At 37.1% G+C, this 18,244-nt stretch overlaps 1 protein-coding gene across 1 annotated transcript in view; it reads right to left on the reverse strand.

Annotated features, from left to right (window-relative positions):
- Nucleotides 1–18,244, reverse strand: part of ACER3 (alkaline ceramidase 3) — a 198,914-nt gene that overhangs the window by 12,463 nt on the left and 168,207 nt on the right. The window contains exons 8-9 of the mRNA XM_060104360.1: nucleotides 2,677–2,778; nucleotides 488–592 (exon numbers count right to left, since the gene is read on the reverse strand). Of these exons, the coding sequence (XP_059960343.1) occupies nucleotides 488–592; nucleotides 2,677–2,778 (207 nt within the window). The remainder of the gene's footprint in view (nucleotides 1–487; nucleotides 593–2,676; nucleotides 2,779–18,244) is intronic.

Here is an 18,244-nt window from a genome sequence, read left to right on the forward strand (position 1 = left end):
TTACCACCAGGGAAGCCCCAACAAGTTCTTTATTAGGGGAACAAGGAAAGAAAAGTGGCAACCAATTTATTTCAGGGAAGGAGACAAATTAAGTTGGGGACTTCAGATATTCGTGCTTTCCCAGTCCCCACTCGGGGGATCTGGCTACTTTTTTCCCCTTAAATTTGTTCTCTATAAACAAAGATATGATGATCAACAAGAAATGGTAATGTTTATATCCTACCTGCACTAAAAAAGGAGATGAATGACCTACTTAAAATGTAGATCATGTGCCAGAGGTCAGTTACTAGAGCTGTCACCCTTTAAAGATGAGAAAACAGAGCTTCAGAGAGAGTAAGCGACTTGCTTAAGATCACCCGGTGGCAGAGGCAAAGCTGGAACATAAGTTTCTGATTCCGTCTGTGACATTTTATATTTACACTGTTGTATTTGAAGAGTAAAGAAAGAAACACTCCAATACTAGGCTAAAAAAGTCTCTATTTCCTACCTGAAAAGGATGTGAAGATAAGAACCAAGGCCAGTTAAAATATGCCACCATGCATGAAACTGTGTGGTAACAGCTATGATAGGTGGCACCTTCTTTCGAAAGTTCCTGTGTAGAGAGGGGGGGATAATATGCATGTCAATTATTTTTTATATTTAACAACTAATGCTGACAGTCTTAGAGCATTTTGAAATTTTGAAATGTTGTTCTCAAACATGGCAATTATTTAATTTCCTTATGTCTCCTGTAGTCTGCTGTATTGTTTTCCAAAGTGTATTCTGAGGAACAGTATTCCTAGCAGAAGTTCCATGAAGAAATGACTCTCTGGTCAAAATAAATGTAGGAAATAGTACATAGGTTATTGCCCTCTTGGAGATTTGTAAGGCATATTAACAAATTATAGGCTTTAAAAAGTCCTACCATAACTAAACAGGTTATCTTCATTTTTTTCAGGTAACCTACTAATACATGGAACCCTTCTTTCAGGTAATATCTTATTAACACCTTATAGAACAAGTGTTTCCTGGAAAAATACTTTGGGAAACACTGGTCAACTTAGCTATTCACTCAAGAAACTAGACACGAGCTTTTTCTATGCCCTATGTACAACCATCATTTCAGAAGAGCACCAAACAGTCTATAAAGTCCTTTTGTATTTATAGTATTATTTCACTTCATAGTGAGTCTTTGAGGTGGCTTTATAAGCTTTGCTTTCAAGATGAGGAACCTAAAACGCAGAGAGATTATTGAGTTGCCCCAGTGACTCAGCTAGTGGTACAGCTGAGTCTCAAATTCTAGATCTTTTGATTAAGTGTGTATCATATTAATATTCTCATTTATTAGAGGGGGGAAATTCAATGTGAAACACCAAATTATTTTCTAGATATCACCACAAATTTTGCAGACATCTTTAAGAACCTACTTTATTTCTTAGTAGAAACAGAGGATCTCACCCAGAGGATGATGACTTACCTCTGCATTGTAAAAGCCCCAGCTGGGGTTCTGATGGATATTATGGTACTGATTCAGAACCACTCACTTAGATCTTAGTTTTTTAAGCAAGATATATTATTTGTTTGTGTGCATGTAAAGTCTACATTTCAAACATATGCAAAAGTAGGCAAAATAATAATGTACCCATTACCCAGCTTCAACAATTATAATTTATGGCCAATCTTGTATCATCTAAACTTCTCCCCTCCCATATTATTTTGAAGCAAATCCCAGATATTGTTATCATTTTACCTCTAAATATTTCAGCATATACCTCTAAAAGGTTAAAACTTCTTTAAAACATAACTATAATACCATTTTCACACCTAAAAGATTAACAATAATCCCTTAACATCATTAGATGTTCGATTACTGATCATAAGTTTTTTTTTTTTAAACACTTGGTTTGTTTGAATCAAGATCCAAAAAAAAGTAATTATATTGAGTTTGGTTGATAATATCTCTTAAGTCTCTTTTAATCTTATGTTCCTCCTCCCTTTTTTGCCCCCTCTGCAATTTATTTGCTGAAGAGACTAGGTCATTCATTCTATAGATTTCCCACAGTTTGAATTTTGCTGATTGCCTTTTTGTGGTGCTATTCAATACATTCCTCTGTTTATGATTATGCAAAAGTATTAAGTCAGAATTTTGAGTTGGAAGGATCCACTAGTTTAACCTACTTAACATGTTCATTTTATTGAAACTGAGGCCCAGACAGTGTCTTAGGTGACAGACTAGAGACCAGAGACCCAAGATTCAAATTCCAGTGAATATATAATTGCTGAAAAGGTAGTAAAAAGGAATACTTGCCTTTCTTAGAAAATAACATTAAGCATATTAAAGTACAAAATTATATACACGCATTTCATATGCTTATTACAAATCATTCCTATTTGTTATTTCTTCAGTAAAGCACATTAGGCAGATTTCAAAGCCCTAGTCAATATTTGATTAACTGTATAGTACTGCAATGCACACACAAAAAATCCCTACAGATGTTACGGAATATTCTTAGGTCCAAATTTTTACGTAATTTAAACAAGCATTCCCAGAATTTAGCTTTATTGTGCTATATGTATATTTTTAATTTCAATGATGGCAAAAATTCACTTCAGTGCACTAATAATTCTATATGCCTATGAAATGGTCTGCTTAATAGATTCCAAAAATATTTTTCAGAGATTGAAAATATATCTTACCTCAGTGAATCACAAAAGATGTTATCTATGTTCCATAATAAAAATCCCAATAAAAATACACCCAAGGATGTATAACCCAGTCCTCTAAGCCATGGATAAACCCTGTGGGTAAAAAGAAAAGCAAAATGAAATTTTGTCAATTCATGTCATGATTGAGAGCTTGAAGTCATCACTGTCATGAGAGGAAAAGGTTTTCATAAGTATTAAAAGCAAACTTATCTATTAAATTCTCTAATACATTTGCCTATCACATTTAGCCATTAAAAGGTACTAAGAAAGAAATGTGCCACTAAGACTTTGCTAAGTGTATCAAGAGAGTAATCTGAAAGTACCCAGTAACTTTATCAGTCACTTGGAAGAGGCAGAGGGGTGGTGGAATAGAAAGAACATTGAGTCATTTGCTGTGTCAGGCACTACAGTATATTAGATACACACAATATATATACATAAACACACACACATGAATACAATCTTCAAATAAACTCTGTGAGGCAGGTATTATTCTTTTTGCTTCGCTGATGAGGGAACTGAAGCTTGGTGAGTTATCCAAAATAACAGGTATAGCTAATGTATTTTTTACAGCTTTATCCATCACCTCCAAAAGCTTAGTATATATTTTTAGAATGTTATATAAATGGAATAATACAGTATGTTCTGTTATACGGCTTCTTTCACTTGGCATAATTATTCTGAAATTCATCCATGTTGTTATGTGTATCAATACTCATTTCCTTTTACTGCTGAGTAGTACGCCACTATATGGATATACCACAATTTGTTTATCTGTCCAAATGTTGGTGGACATTTGTGTTGTTTTGTTTTTTGCTATGACAAATAAAACAGCTATGAACATTAATAAATAACTCTTTGTATGGACATATGCTTTCATTTCTCTTGGGTAAAAAGCTAGGAGAAGAGCTGAATTCTCTGGCAGGTGAATGTTAAACTTAAGACAGCTAAACTGTTTTACTAAGTGATTGTATCATTTTACATTCCCACCAGCAGGGTAGGAGTGTTTTTTGTTCTACATACTCACTAACACTTGCTATGACATCAGTCTTTTTCATTTTAGTTGCCTCAGTAGGTGTATAGAGGTATCCCATTGTGGTTTTAATTTTTATTTCCCTAATGATTGTTACTGAGCATCTTTTCATATGTTTATTTGCCATCCCTGTATCTTCTTTGATACAGTTTGTTGAATCTTTACCCATTAAAAAATTGTTATTTGCCTTCTTATTATTGAGTTGTAAGAGTTCTTTATATATTCTAATTGTAAGTCCTTTGTTGGCCATATATTTTGCAAACATTGTCTCCAAGTCTGTGATTTGCCTTTCATTTTCTTTTTGGATTCTTTAAAAAAAAATTTTTTTTTTAATTGAAGTATAGCTGATTTACAATGTTCTGTTAGTTTCTGGTGTACAGCAAAGTGATTCAGTGATATATATATATATATATATACTTTTTCATATTCTTTTCCATTATGGTTTTTTTTGGATGTGTATATGTAGGTTTATTTTATTTTTATTTTTTGAATTTTTTTTTAATACAGCAGGTTCTTATTGGTTATCTATTATATACATATTAGTGTATATATGTCAATCCCAATCTCCCAATTCATCCCACCACTACCATCACCACCCCCACTTCCCCCCCCCGGTGTCCATACATTTGTTCTCTACATCTGTGTCTCTATTTCCATATTGCAAACCGGTTCCTCTGTACCATTTTTCTAGATTACACATATATGCGTTAATATACGATATTTGTTTTTCTCATTCTGACTTACTTCGCTCTGTATGATAGCCTCTAGGTCCATCCATGTCTCTACAAATGACCCAATTTCGTTCCTTCTTATGGCTGAGTAATATTCCATTGTATATATGTACCACATCTTCTTTATCCATTCGTCTGTCGATGGGCATTTAGGTTGCTTCCATGACTCAGCTATTGTAAATAGTGCTGCAGTGAACATTGGGGTGCACGTGTCTTTTTGAATTATGGTTTTCTCTGGGTATATGCCCAATAGTGGGATTGCTGAGTCATATGGTAATTCTATTTTTAGTTTTTTAAGGAACCTCCATTCTCTTCTCCAGAGTGGCTGTATCAATTTACATTCCCACCAACACTGCAAGAGGGTTCCCTTTTCTCCACACCCTCTCCAGCACTTATTGTGTGTAGACTTTCTGATGATGCCCATTCTAACTGGTGTGAGGTGATACCTCACTGTAGTTTTGATTTGCATTTCTCTATTAGTGATGGTGAGCAGCTTTTCATGTGCCTCTTGGCCACCTGTATGTCTTCTTCAGAGAAATGTCTATTTAGGTCTTCTGCCCATTTTTTGATTGGGTTGTTTTATTAATATTGAGCTGTGGGCTTCCCTGGTGGCGCAATGGTTAAGAGTCCACCTGCCAATGCAGGGGACATGGGTTCAAGCCCTGGTCTGGGAAGATCCCACATGCCGCGGAGCAACTAAGCCCGTGCACCACAACTACTGAGCCTGTGCTCTAGAACCTGCGAGCCACAACTACTGAGCCCACATGCCACAACTACTGAAGCCTGCGCACCCAGAGCCCATTTCCTGCAACAAGAGAAACCCGTGCACAGCAACGAAGACCCAATGCAGCCAAAAATAAAAATAAATAATAAATTTATTAAAACAAAATATTGAGCTGCATGAGTTGTTTATATATTTTGGAGATTAATCCTTTGTCCACTGATTTGTTTGCAAATATTTTCTCCCATTCTGAGGGTTGTCTTTTCGTCTTGTTTATAGTTTCCTTTGCTGTGCAAAAGCTTTTAAGTTTCATTAGGTCCCATTTGTCTTTGTTTTTATTTCCATTGTTCTAGGAGGTGGGTCAAAAAAGATCTTGCTGTGATTTATGTCAGAGTGTTCTATGTTTTCCTCTAAGAGTTTTACAGTGTCTGGTCTTACAGTTAGGTCTTTAATCCATTTTGAGTTTATTTTTGTGTATGGTGTTAGGGAGTATTCTAATTTCATTCTTTTACATGTAGCTGTCCAGTTTTCCCAGCACCACTTATTGAAGAGACTGTCTTTTCTCCATTGTATATTCTTGCCTCCTTTGTCATAGATTAGTTGACCATAGGTGCATGAGTTTATCTCTGGGCTTTCTATCCTGTTCCATTGATCTATATTTCTGTTTTTGTGCCAGTAACATATTGTCTTAATTACTGTAGCTTTGTAGTATAGTCTGAAGTCAGGGAGTCTGATTCCTCCAGCTCCATTTTTTTCCCTCAAGATTGCTTTGCCTACTCGGGGTCTTTTGTGTATCCATACAAATTTTAAGATTTTTTGTTCTAGTTCTGTAAAAAATGCCCTTGGTAATTTGACAGAGATTGCATTGATCCATTATGGTTTAATACAGGAAATTGAATATAGCTCCCTGTGCTATACAGTAGGACCTTGTTGTTTATCCATTCTATATATAATAGTTTGCATGCACTAATCCCAAACTCCCAATCCATTCCCCACCCCCACCCCCTGCCCTTGGTAACCACAAGTCTGTTCTCTACATCTGTGAGTCTGTTTCTGTTCTGTAGATAAGCCTCTTTGTTGCTCTTTTTCAAAACTGTTTTGGCTCTTCTAGGTCCTTTGCATTCCATGTAAATTTCAGAAATTGTTTCTCAATTTTTACCAAAAAGCCTGCAGAGATTTGGATTGTGACTGCATTGAACCTATAGATCAATTTGGAGAGAACTGACATCTTAATAACACTGAAGTTTTCTAACCCATGAAAATGATACATCTATTTATTTAGGGCTTCTTTAATTTTGCTCAGCAAAAAACTGTTCACCACAATATACAGAGCTTGCATATATTTGCTAAATTTAATCCTTAAACGTTTGATGTTTTTGATGGTACTGTAAATTGTACTTTCAAAAATTTCACTTTCCAATTGTTTGGTGCTAATATATAGAAATATGATTTTTGAATACTGACTTGAATCTCGTGACCTTGCTGAATTCCACTTATTACTTCTAGTAGTGTTTTGGTACCTGTTCTGTGGTATTTTCTGTACACGATAATGTCATTTGCAAACACTATGTTGGATAGAACTTCCACCAGTGTAGTGTTGAACAGAAGTGGTGACAATGGATATCCTTGTTTTATTCTTGATTTTAAAGGTAACTTTTAAAAATATTTCATGGCTAAATGTGTTAGATGCTGTAGTTTACAGGTTGAGAAAGTTTCATTCTATTGAGTTTGTAAAGGGTTTTATTTTGTTTATGTGGTTTATTTAGATCATAAATAGCAGCTGTATTTTTCAGAATGCTTTCTCTGAATCTATTGCTATCATCATGTAGTTTTTATATTTTGTTATTTTAACTAAGTATTTGCATATAAACAAATGAAAGGTGTGATTAACTTAAAAATCATCAGGAAAGCACAAACCTGGCTGTGCATGAAAAGGACATTATTGCAACTGTTTTGATGAAGGTTCTCAGAGATGAGCTCAAGAGAGTCATAGTATGCCTGCAGCTTTTCTGAGTTTATCATTGCCCCATTTGAGGGAGGCAAGAATGAGTCCCAGGAAGCACAGAGTTCAGCATAGTGAAGGCATTTGGCAGAATTGCAGTGTGGGCCAGGTGCTGAGATGTGACAGGGATATGATCAGTGGGGGTGGGATACTCTCTATTTTCTCCTTCTAAGCTTACTTACCAGGGCCAATCTTCAGCTCTCAGTAGTAGTTCAAAGCAAAATTCTTCTGTGGGGTGAAATGAATGTCTTTGGTTATCCAGGTAGCAGGGCACGTGAGAGAGAGCAAGAACTTCATCAGCACATGGTCCATGCAAGCTAAGTACAGATAAGATTCTGGGGACAGACTACCTATATATTATCAGGTCAAGAGTAGTACAATACAGAATGCCCTCAATATATCTGTGTCTGGAGTCACACTGCTTCATTCTGGACTGGCTGCCTGTCTAGTGTACTGCTATCATCTGAAAAGTCCCTTCCCTTCTCCTTCACCTTGGGAATTGCCTTCACCTCTCTCTGTGTTGGATTTTCTATGTTTTGCATCCTATGTCTTCCTCCTTTTGGTTTTCTCTCTCATTTTGGTCAAACACATCCTTCAACAGGTTCCTGAGCAATAGTTTATGGAATATGAGTTTTTTTGAGAACTTGAATGTATGAAAATGTATTTTGTCACGATATTTTATAGACAGTTTGGCTAGGTTATTATCCTATAATTCTGGCTTCCAATTTTGCTTTGGTAAGTCCAAAACCATTCTGATCCCTGATCCTTTGTGTGTATATCTGCCTTCTAACTCTATAAACTTGTAGAATTGTCCTTGTCTATAATTCTGAAACTGGCATGGGTCTATTTCCAGCCACTATGCTTAGTACCCAGTGGGTTCTTTCAATCTAATAACTCATATACTTCAATTGTAGGATATTTTCTTGAATTGTTTTGGTGATGATTTCCTCCCTTCCATTTTCTCTGCACAGTACCCCCTCCCCCTTTTTTTATGTTGGTCCTTCTATTCCGGCTCAGTAATAATTCTACTGAGTCCCTTCTATTCTCCATTTCTTTCTCATAATTGTGATGGCCCCCAGGGTGTGGTCCATGAACCTAAGGAAACACCTGCTATTTGGCCACAGCAGTGGTGGTGAGTGGGCCCAAGGTCCTGAGGCCCCAAGCTGTCCTGTTTACTCTGGACCACACCACGGGTTTAGTGCCTCTCCTGTGGTTGATGCTTGCTGGTGAATAATGGGTGATGGACCATAAGACAATAACAATGTATATTCAGGAGAAAGAATTCCAGTGCCTTCTTTAACTATATCTTTCAAACCCTTCCTTTCAGCTTTTCATTTTATCATATTTTTAATATCCTCTTTGGGGGGATTCTCTGAATGTTCCTTTTTTATAGCATCTTACTCTTGATTCATAGAAACAGTATACATCTAGGAATATTAGTGAATTATAATATTTGCTGTCATTTTGTTGTTTTTGAAGTTTCTTCATACAAAATTTGTTTACTCTAAGCTGATTTATTCCCTTATTATTTGTTTTGGCCTCTTTCATATTGAATGCATTCATCATATGTCTGGCACTGTCTCTTCTTTTTTTTTTTTTTTTTTTTTTTGTGGTACGCGGGCCTCTCACTGTTGTGGCCTCTCCCGTTGCAGAGCACAGGCTCCGGACGTGCAGGCTCAGCAGCCATGGCTCATGGTCCTAGCTGCTCCGTGGCATGTGGGATCTTCCCAGACCTGGGCACGAACCCGTGTCCCCTGCATCGGCAGGTGGACTCTCAACCACTACGCCACCAGGGAAGCCCCTCCTCATTCTTAAAGAGTAGAAAACTAAAAAGGTGATCACAAGCTCTAAGCATATGGTTGAGGGCTTTAGACTAGTAACCTTCACCATAGGGTTATTTTTTCTGGGCCAATTGTTAGGGAACCCCCAATATCATCAGGTCTTTTAGGCTGCTCATATTCCCTATAAGAAGATTCTTTCAATATTCTGCCTAGATGTCTTTGCATTCAGCATTCATAAAGCATAAGGTCACCCAATTTACCTGATTTCAGTACGGTATTTGCATGCTCAATTGTGCCTGGCAAAATCCAATCTAGAGATACTGTTCACTCTTTCCAGAGAATAAACCTGCAGACTTCTGCAGTTGCTCCATGGCATGAAGTTGGGTGACAGAGCCTAAGCAATTAACAGTTTCTTAAAGCTTTTAACCAAACCTCTTTATTTTAGACCCCTCCTCCATCTCCTTTGCCAAACTGCCTGTTGCTGCTAATGCCTGATACTCGAGAATCAATTCTCTGATGTAAACTGGAGATTCTTGACTTAGAATCTGGCTTTCTTGGGTTAGTTAAGGCAGTTAGCAGTAATCCATTTACTTTCTAGCTTCTAAAATTTTATTGAGTCTTCTTGTGGGTTTATGCTTTATAAATAAATTCCTTTGTTGTAGTCTTAGGGTTTCAGAAAGGAACAAAATTAGATACCTGTTGATCTTCAACATTGTACCTGTTTTTTGTCATTAATTTCTGCCTTTTATCAGTATCATTCTTTTTTTTTTTTTTGGTGCTACGCAGGCCTCTCACTGTTGTGGCCTCTCCTGCTGCAGAGCACACGCTCTGGACGTGCAGGCTCAGCGGCCATGGCTCACGGGCCCAGCTGCTCTGTGGCATGTGGGATCTTCCCGGACTGGGGTACGAACCCGTGTTCCCTGCATCGGCAGGCGGACTCTCAACCACTGCGCCACCAGGGAAGCCCCAGTATCATTCTTCATTTCTCATTGGGTTTATTCTATTCATGTTTTCTAATTACTCAAGTTGAATACTTAGTTCATTATTCTTCAGCCTCTCTATTTCTAATGTAAACATTTAATGTAAACATTTCCCTCTAAGAACCAGTTTAGCTACATCTTACTTTGGTTTATAGTATTTTCATTATGATTCCATTCTAAGTATTTCAATATTTCTATTATGATATCTTTTTTAACTCATACTTACAAGTATAGTTTTAGGTTTCCCAATATATGGGCTATTTTGACTAATCCTGTTTTGTTTTAACTAATTGTCAGAGAACATGCTATGCATGATACCAATTCTTTAAAATTTGTTGAACTTTGCTTTAAAGCTAGTATTGGCAGATTTAATAATTACTCCATGCATGGTTGAGAAGATCATGCATCCTTTAACTGTTGAGTATATTAAATCATTTTGTTATGTTATTCAAATTTTATCAATCTTATTCATATTTTTTGGGCTCAGTTACTGTGTTAAAATACCTCATCATGATAGAGTAGTTACCTATCTCTCCTTTGTAATTCTGTCAATTTTTGTTTGAAATTTTCCATACAAGTTTAGAGTTGTCTTTTTTTGGGGTGTGGTAAATTGAATCTCATAATAACAATGTAATGAACACATTTGTTATGAATAATGCCATAAATTTCTTTGTTATTAAAATAGCTAGTCCAGCCTTCTTTTAGTCAATACTTGTATGGCATGTATCTTTTTGTATCTTTTTCTTTCAAAATTACTATGTATTTATATTTTAACCATGTTTCTTATGAACAGTAGATACCTGGATTTTTCCCCATTTGAGTCTTTGTCTTTTAATTGTTTAGCTCTGTTCATTTATATTTACTGTGACTACTGATATATTTTGAATTATTTCTACCCCTTCATTTTTTGCTTTGTATTTGTCCTCACTTTTCTCTGCATCCCTTTTCCCCCTTCTCCTGATTTCTTTTGGATTGGTTTTTTATAATCCCATTTACTCCTTCATGTTTTTGTAATTGAAATCAATTACTGTTTTTAGTGGTTACCAAAAAAGCACATGTAAAATCCAAAATTAATCACTGAATGTACCCTATCCCCAAATAAGAAAGACCTTAGGAACTATGTGACTAAGATTATTCTCTTGTATCTCACATGTTATTCTGTCATCATTTTAGTTCCTTAAAAGAAAAAAAAATCTCTCAGATTAGATATTATTAAAGTCATAATATTTTGCTCAGATAGTCCCATAGGTTTTTCACTTTTTCTCCTTCACTGTTCTTTCTTGTATCTCAACTCTTCCTCCTAAAGAATATCTTTTAGAAGGTCTTTTAGTGAGGTGTACTAGTAAAATTTCGTCATTTCTATTTGTCTTAAAATGTTTTCACCTAATCCTTGTTCTTGAAAGATATTTGGGTATACAATTCTAACTTGATGGTTAATTTCTCTCAGCACTTTGAAGATAATAGTCTACCGTGTTTTGGCTTCCACTGTTGCTGTTGATAAGCCTGCTGTAGACTATTTGTTATGCCTTTGTTGGTAATATGTTTTTTATCTCTGGATGTTTTTAAGATCTTAGTCTTTGGATTTCAGCAATTTTAGTGTGCTTTTTGAAAACAGGTGTCAATCAGGATTCAACTGCAGATAATACGTCTATCTAAAGCAGAAAATAATTTAATAGTTTCAATTCTGAAAGAAATGCTCAACAGATTTAGGCTTTCTGGGAATGACTTACGAACACTACTACAGAATTATCTTGCCAAAGGAATATTTTTCTTTTTCACATTTATGAAGCTGGAGAACTGGAAAGCCTCTGGACCAACTGCTGCATCCAGCATCATACCATCATACCATCTTAGCTATAAATCACAGTCAGGAAGCTGCCATCACAGCTGTTTGCTCCAGAGCTATGATGCACACCCTAGATCCATATAAGTAAATGGATGCCTACACACTACCACTTCTCCTTCCCACTTAACTTGGTTCTGAATTCAAGACTGTATGTGAATACATGTATGTGAATACATGTGATTGGCAAAACACCTGAACGTATCTGAAAACTTACCTGCAAAGGTAAGATGGGAAATATAGGTTTTAGCTTTTTAGCGTCTACATTACAGGAAGGCTCACTTGAAAGAGGCTGAAACAAAGTTGAATGAGCTAATCTATCAAATCTGCCATACCTGAGAAAGATTTTCTTTCATTTATCCTGTTTGGGAATTATTATTTTTGAAGCTGAAGAGTTATGTCTTTTACCAATTCTAGAAAATTCTCACCTATTATCTCTTTGAATCTCTCTTCTTTCCCCATTTTTGCTATTCTCTCTCTTTGGAACTGCAATTAGACATGTTATTTCTCTGTGATGCTTTCTGGCTTATTTCTTTAGACTTGTCTTTCCATTTAATTAATTCTCTCTTCAACTGTCTAATCTACTTTTAACTTATCCATTGAGCTTTTTATTTCAGTGATTTTTTAAATTGAAGTTGATTTACAATGTTGTGGCCATCTCTGCTGTACAGCAAAGTGACTCAGTTATACACACACAGACATTCTTTTTTAATATTCTTTTCCATTATGGTTTATCACAGGATATTGGCTATAGTTCCCTGTGCTATACATTAGGACCTTGTTGTTTATCCATTCTAAATGTGATAGTTTGCATCTACCAACCCCAAACTCCCAGTCCATCCTTCTCCCTCTCCCTCTCCCCCTTGGCAACCATAAGTCTGTTCTCTATGTCTATGAGCCTATTTCTGTTTTGTAGATAGGTTCATTTCAATGATTACTTTTAATGTCTTTGATTCTTTTTCAAATCTGTAATTTCATTTTTAATAATCTCCTGTTCCTTGGTCATATTTTCATTTTCTCTATTTTTTCATTAAATATTTTAAAAAGTTACTTTATATTTCAGCATTTGATTTGCGGGGGTTATTTCTGCTGTTCTGTTTCTCCTGGCTTTTGCTTATGGTAGCTTATTTCCTACTCTGGTTTTAGAATTATTGATTGTGCGTATATGTTTGAGCACCAATCTGTGGAAATCCTGAGGGGCCTACATTAAGGTATATTTCTTTGCAGTTAATTTGCTTTTGCTTCTCTTAGATACATTGGGACTCCATAAAAGGTGGATCAGTTTGAGTTAATTTTACATCTTGAGGTTTCCCAGACAATGAAGGTTATGTACATTTGAATCTCAAACATGTGTGAAGGCATACTAGTGATTATAGATTCTCAGGGAAGTAATATTTCTTACCTAAAACTGAGGCTGAAAGACAAGCTGCCTTGTCATCTTCTGTTACGGAAGGACAAATTTTTTTCTAGCCCAGGCTTCCACTGACAGTATCTCTTTGATGGTCCTGACTTTATGTGCACATGTGTGTGTGGTGGTGCAGAGGGAGTTCCAACTGCTCATCTTAATCATGTCCTAAGCTTTGTCTTCTATCTACCTTCAATTTCAAACCTAAAGTTCTGATTTCCTGGTATCTGCAAATGCCTTCAAGTTGATCATGATTTGTTATGATCATTTTTCAGTCTAGTCTTCAGCTCCACCTTTGGAGTTAATGCTTTGGAATTTTCTTTACATTCTTTTGAGCTCAGCTATGCATTTAAAAGAACATCTATTGTATTTTATCCGGAATTTCTAGATGTTTTGTTACAGGAGAGATTTTCACATATCTTGTCAGACATAATAAAAGAAACAGAAGTTTCAGAGTTTCAGTTTGATTTAAAAAATCTTTACTGATAAGCACTATTCTGAGTTCCAGGAGTTATCAAGATAACTAAGACTTCAAGAAAACTTACAATCCAGTTGGGCAAAGAGATAAGTAAATAATGAACAGTACAAAATGATCACAAAATGGAGATATAAGAAAGAAGCTGTGGTAAAGCAGATGGAAGAAAGACGTTTTTATTTCATAGGATTTCCATTTTATATAGGTCCATCATTTATTTCTAAAAGTATTGGTACCCTACCTATCAGACTTGAATTTAAGGCAAGGACTGTGTTTTATATGCTTCTTTACATTTCCCTAAGGTGCCTAGACTAAAAACTGGAGACTTCTGCTTCTGGGAAGATGAAACGAACATAATCTTCCCTATTTTTCCCACTAAGTACAATTAAAAACCTTGAACATTATATATAAAAAACATAAGATGACTCTGAAAGGTGGAGAGAAGGAGGCGGACTGGTTCAGGACTTTGGGACCCGAGTAATGCTACTGTGATAAATTCCATGTGTTTTCTTGTTGCCTCAGACACCCAAGAGTTGGAATTGAAGAAGTTAGTAAACCAGAAACACCACTAGGCACAGACAAAAAACAGCCCAACAAAAGCCTGCTCTCTCTCCAAAGAACCAGGAAAAAGGCAGTCTAGCAAGATAGAAAACTTACACAATAACCACTCTACAGCCAAACACTACAGAAAAAACTGTGGCCTCACCCCCATCCATTCTCAAAGCCTGAGTGGGAAGCCTAGACTTCATTCCTCATCAGGCCCTAAGAAGGTGCCCTAACCTCCTGCCACAGTAATGTCAAGCAGGGAGGGGCTGGATCTTTCCCCACCCAGCAGTAACAAGCTCTCCACTTCCTGCAGTATCAGTGGAGACCACATGGGGAGCCTGAACTTCCATCTTCATGTGGTAATAACGAGGTGTTCTCCCTCCTCACTGCGGTGGTATGAGAGTAGAGCTACTGGGGAGTCAGAATTTCTACCACTGACCAGAGGTAACAAGGTCATACCACTGAGCTGTCAGTGGAGGCCACATGGTGAGAAATAATTAGGCACTCTTGCCCTTCCCAGGCAGGGCGGTATCAGGAAGGCCTAGTAGAGAGTGGAAATTCCTACCCCAGCTCAGCAGTAATGAGGAGCTCTTTCCCCCATTTGTGTGTCAAGAGATGGTAAGGAAGAATGTGGACTCCTACCAGTACCTGGCAATAATGAGGTGGCAACTCAGGGACCTGTGGGACTATAAGGAAGATCTAGCATTCATGTTATTGGTGTCCCAGAAGAAGAGGAAAAAGAGGGCAGGAATGAAAAAGTACTTCATGAAATAATGGCTGAAAACTTTCAAAGCTGGCATACACACACACATAACGAACACAAACAAACAACAACACTATAACCTACAGATTCAAGAAGCTAAACCTACGTCAAACAGGTTAAAACCAAAGAAAACCACATCAAGACACAACATAGGCAAATTTCTGAAAACTAAAGTCAAGGGAAAAATGTTGAAAAGCAGTAAGAGAAACAATACCTTACCCTACACCATATGCAAGAAACAATCTGAATGACAGGATTTCTCATTAGAAAACTTGAAGGCCAGAAGGATGTGGCACATTTTTCAAGTTTTAAAAGAAAAGAACTGTCAACCTAGAGATCTATATCCAGTGAAAATATTCTTCAGGAATGAAACAAATCAAGACATTCTCAGATGAAGGAAAACTAAGAGGATATGTTGCCAGATCTACCCTAAGAGAATGGCTAAGGAAGTTTTCAAAACAGAAAGGAAATGATGAAAGAAGGAATCTTGGAATGTTAGGCAGGAAGAAAGAGAAATGGAAAGAGTAAAAATTTGGTTAGATTATAGTACATTTTACTTCTCCTCTTGAGGTTCCAAAGTATGATTTACGATTGGGGCAAAAATCAAAATACTATCTGATGTGGTTATAAATGCATGCAGAGAAAATACTTAAGATAATTATATTTTAAATGGGGCAGGGAAAAGGCAGTGTTACAGGTTGAAGTGTTTTCCCTCAAAAAAGATATGTTGAGGTCCCAACCCCCAGTATCTTAGAATGTGCCCTTATTTGGAAATAGGGTCATTGAAGATATAACTAGTTAAGAAAAGGTCATGCTGTAGTGGAATGGGTTCCTAATCCAATATGGCTCATATCCTTGTAAGAAGACAGCCATGTGAAGACACAGAGACACAGGGAGAACACCATGTCATGACAAAGGCAGAGAATGGAATTATGCAGATAAGAGTCAAGGAATGCCAAAGATTGCCAGCAAACCACCAGAACCTAGAAAGAGGTGAGGATGAATCCCCCTACAGGTTTCAGAGGAAGCATGGCCCTACTGACACCTTGATTTTGGACTTCTATCCTCCAGGACAATGAACTTCAGTTATTTTAAGCTATCCAGCTTGTGGTGTTTTATTACAGCTGCCCTAGGAAACTAATATAGGTATGTAAAGGGAAGGTAATATTCCTGCACTTCACTGGAACTGGTAAAATGTTAACACCATTAGACTGTGATGTTATGTATGAAACAGAGCAGGGCCCTGTGGGGTTCCCGGGCATGGAGGCCTGCTATGTCTCCCGTTTCTTGTAGGCAAGACTCCAGCCTCCATGACCTTCCCTGAGTTCCAAAGGGCAGATTTGAACAGTTGCTAATCAAGGGAGGAGCAGCCAAGAAACCACCTGAGGCAAGATTAAAGGGACCACAGAAGCTCATCAAGATTAGGAGACCACCTGAGATAAGATGAAGGGAGTGCAAACGCTGCACACACCCTAATCTTGTCAGCAACCCCACCCTTGAACTATTGCTATAAAACCCCTCATCAAATCCTCCCAGGTTGGGACACATAGTTTTAGAGGGCAGGAGCCCGCTGTGTCCCCCTTTGCCTGGGAAAGCAATATAGCTATTCTTTTCTACTTCACCCAAAACTCTGTCTCTGATATTTGATTCGGCACCAGTGTACACAGGGTGAGATTTTGGCATCATGTATATATAATGTAATACTAAAAACAATCACTAAAAAAACTATACAAGGAGAAAGACTCACAAACACTAGAGTAAATGGAATTCTAAAAAATGTTCAAGTAACTCACAGGGAGGCAGGAAAAAGAAAATATACAACAAACAGAAAACAAAACATAAAATAGTAGAATTAATCCTTAATATAAAAATTATGGGGGCTTCCCTGGTGGCGCAGTGGTTGGGAGTCCACCTGCCGATGCACGGGACACGAGTTTGTGCCCCAGTCCGGAAGATCCCACATGCTGCAGAGCGGCTGGGCCTGTGAGCCATGGCCGCTGGGCCTGCGCGTCCGGAGCCTGTGCTCCGCAGCGGGAGAGGCCACAGCAGTGAGAGGCCCGTGTACCGCAAAAAAAAAAAAAAAAATTATGTTAATATAAATGATCTAAATAAACCAATTAAAAGAGACTGGAAAAGTGGATTCAAAATCATGACCCAAGTGTATGATATCCAAAAGGAAACTCAATTCAAATATACCAACACAGGCAGGTTGAAAACAAGAGTATGAAAAAGTGTATCATGCAAACATTAACCAAAAGAAATCTATGTTGATATGGCTATATTAATGAGAGATCAAGTGGAGTTCAGACCAAAGAAAATGACCAGAGACAGAGAAGGACATTACATGATGACAAAAGGGACAATCCACCAAAAAGACATAGGAATTCTAAATGTCTATGTATCAAACAAGAGAACTGCAAAATAGGGCAGATGACCAAATGAAGCAAAAATTGATAGAATGAATGAGAAATAGATAAATCCACAAGTATATGTGGAGACTTCAACACCCCCCTCTCAACTGATGGAACAACTACCCAGAAAGTCAACAAGGATATAAAAAAACCCAAAGACACCATTGTGCAGCAAATGGCTAATTCACTGGGGGTTGGGCTGTGCAAATACTGTACACCCCAAAGAAAGGATTGGCCCTTGACTGGTTCCTGGGAGATAACGCCTAATTCCTTCAATATCCTGTTCTATAAGAGTGTCTTTTTATACCTGACACCTAGGGCCACACCATAATGTTTACATTAATAATGTGACTAATAGTAAATACCTGTTTTTTTGTTTGTTTCTTTGCTTAGGGTGCTGGGCCATGCTGTATCAGTTTAACCTCAGGTTAAATGTAACCATGAGTATAACATTTTTTCTGAGCTTTGTGAGTCTTTCTAGCAAATCGTTGAACCTGAGTATGGTCTTGGGGATCCCTGACACAACCATCAAACAACATGATCTAATAGACAGTTATGGAAAATTTCCTCCAGCATCAGCTGAATACGTATACTTTTCAAGCACACATATGGAACATATGCCAAGAAAGGCCATATCCTGGTCTGGTCTCCCAAGAAAATTACAGGTCCAGACGGTTTCTGTGGAGAATTTTTACCCAACATTTAAAGAAGAATTAACACCAACTCTATGCAATTTCTTCCAGAAAATAGGAGAAGGGAACATTTCCCAATGGATTTTATGAAGCTAATATTACCCTGAAATCAAAATCAGACAAAGACAGTACAAAAATAAAACTATAAACCAATATCTATCTTGAATATAGATGTA

The sequence above is a fragment of the Mesoplodon densirostris genome, chromosome 7 (assembly GCF_025265405.1).
Source record: "Mesoplodon densirostris isolate mMesDen1 chromosome 7, mMesDen1 primary haplotype, whole genome shotgun sequence".
Taxonomy (NCBI): Eukaryota; Metazoa; Chordata; class Mammalia; order Artiodactyla; family Ziphiidae; genus Mesoplodon; species Mesoplodon densirostris.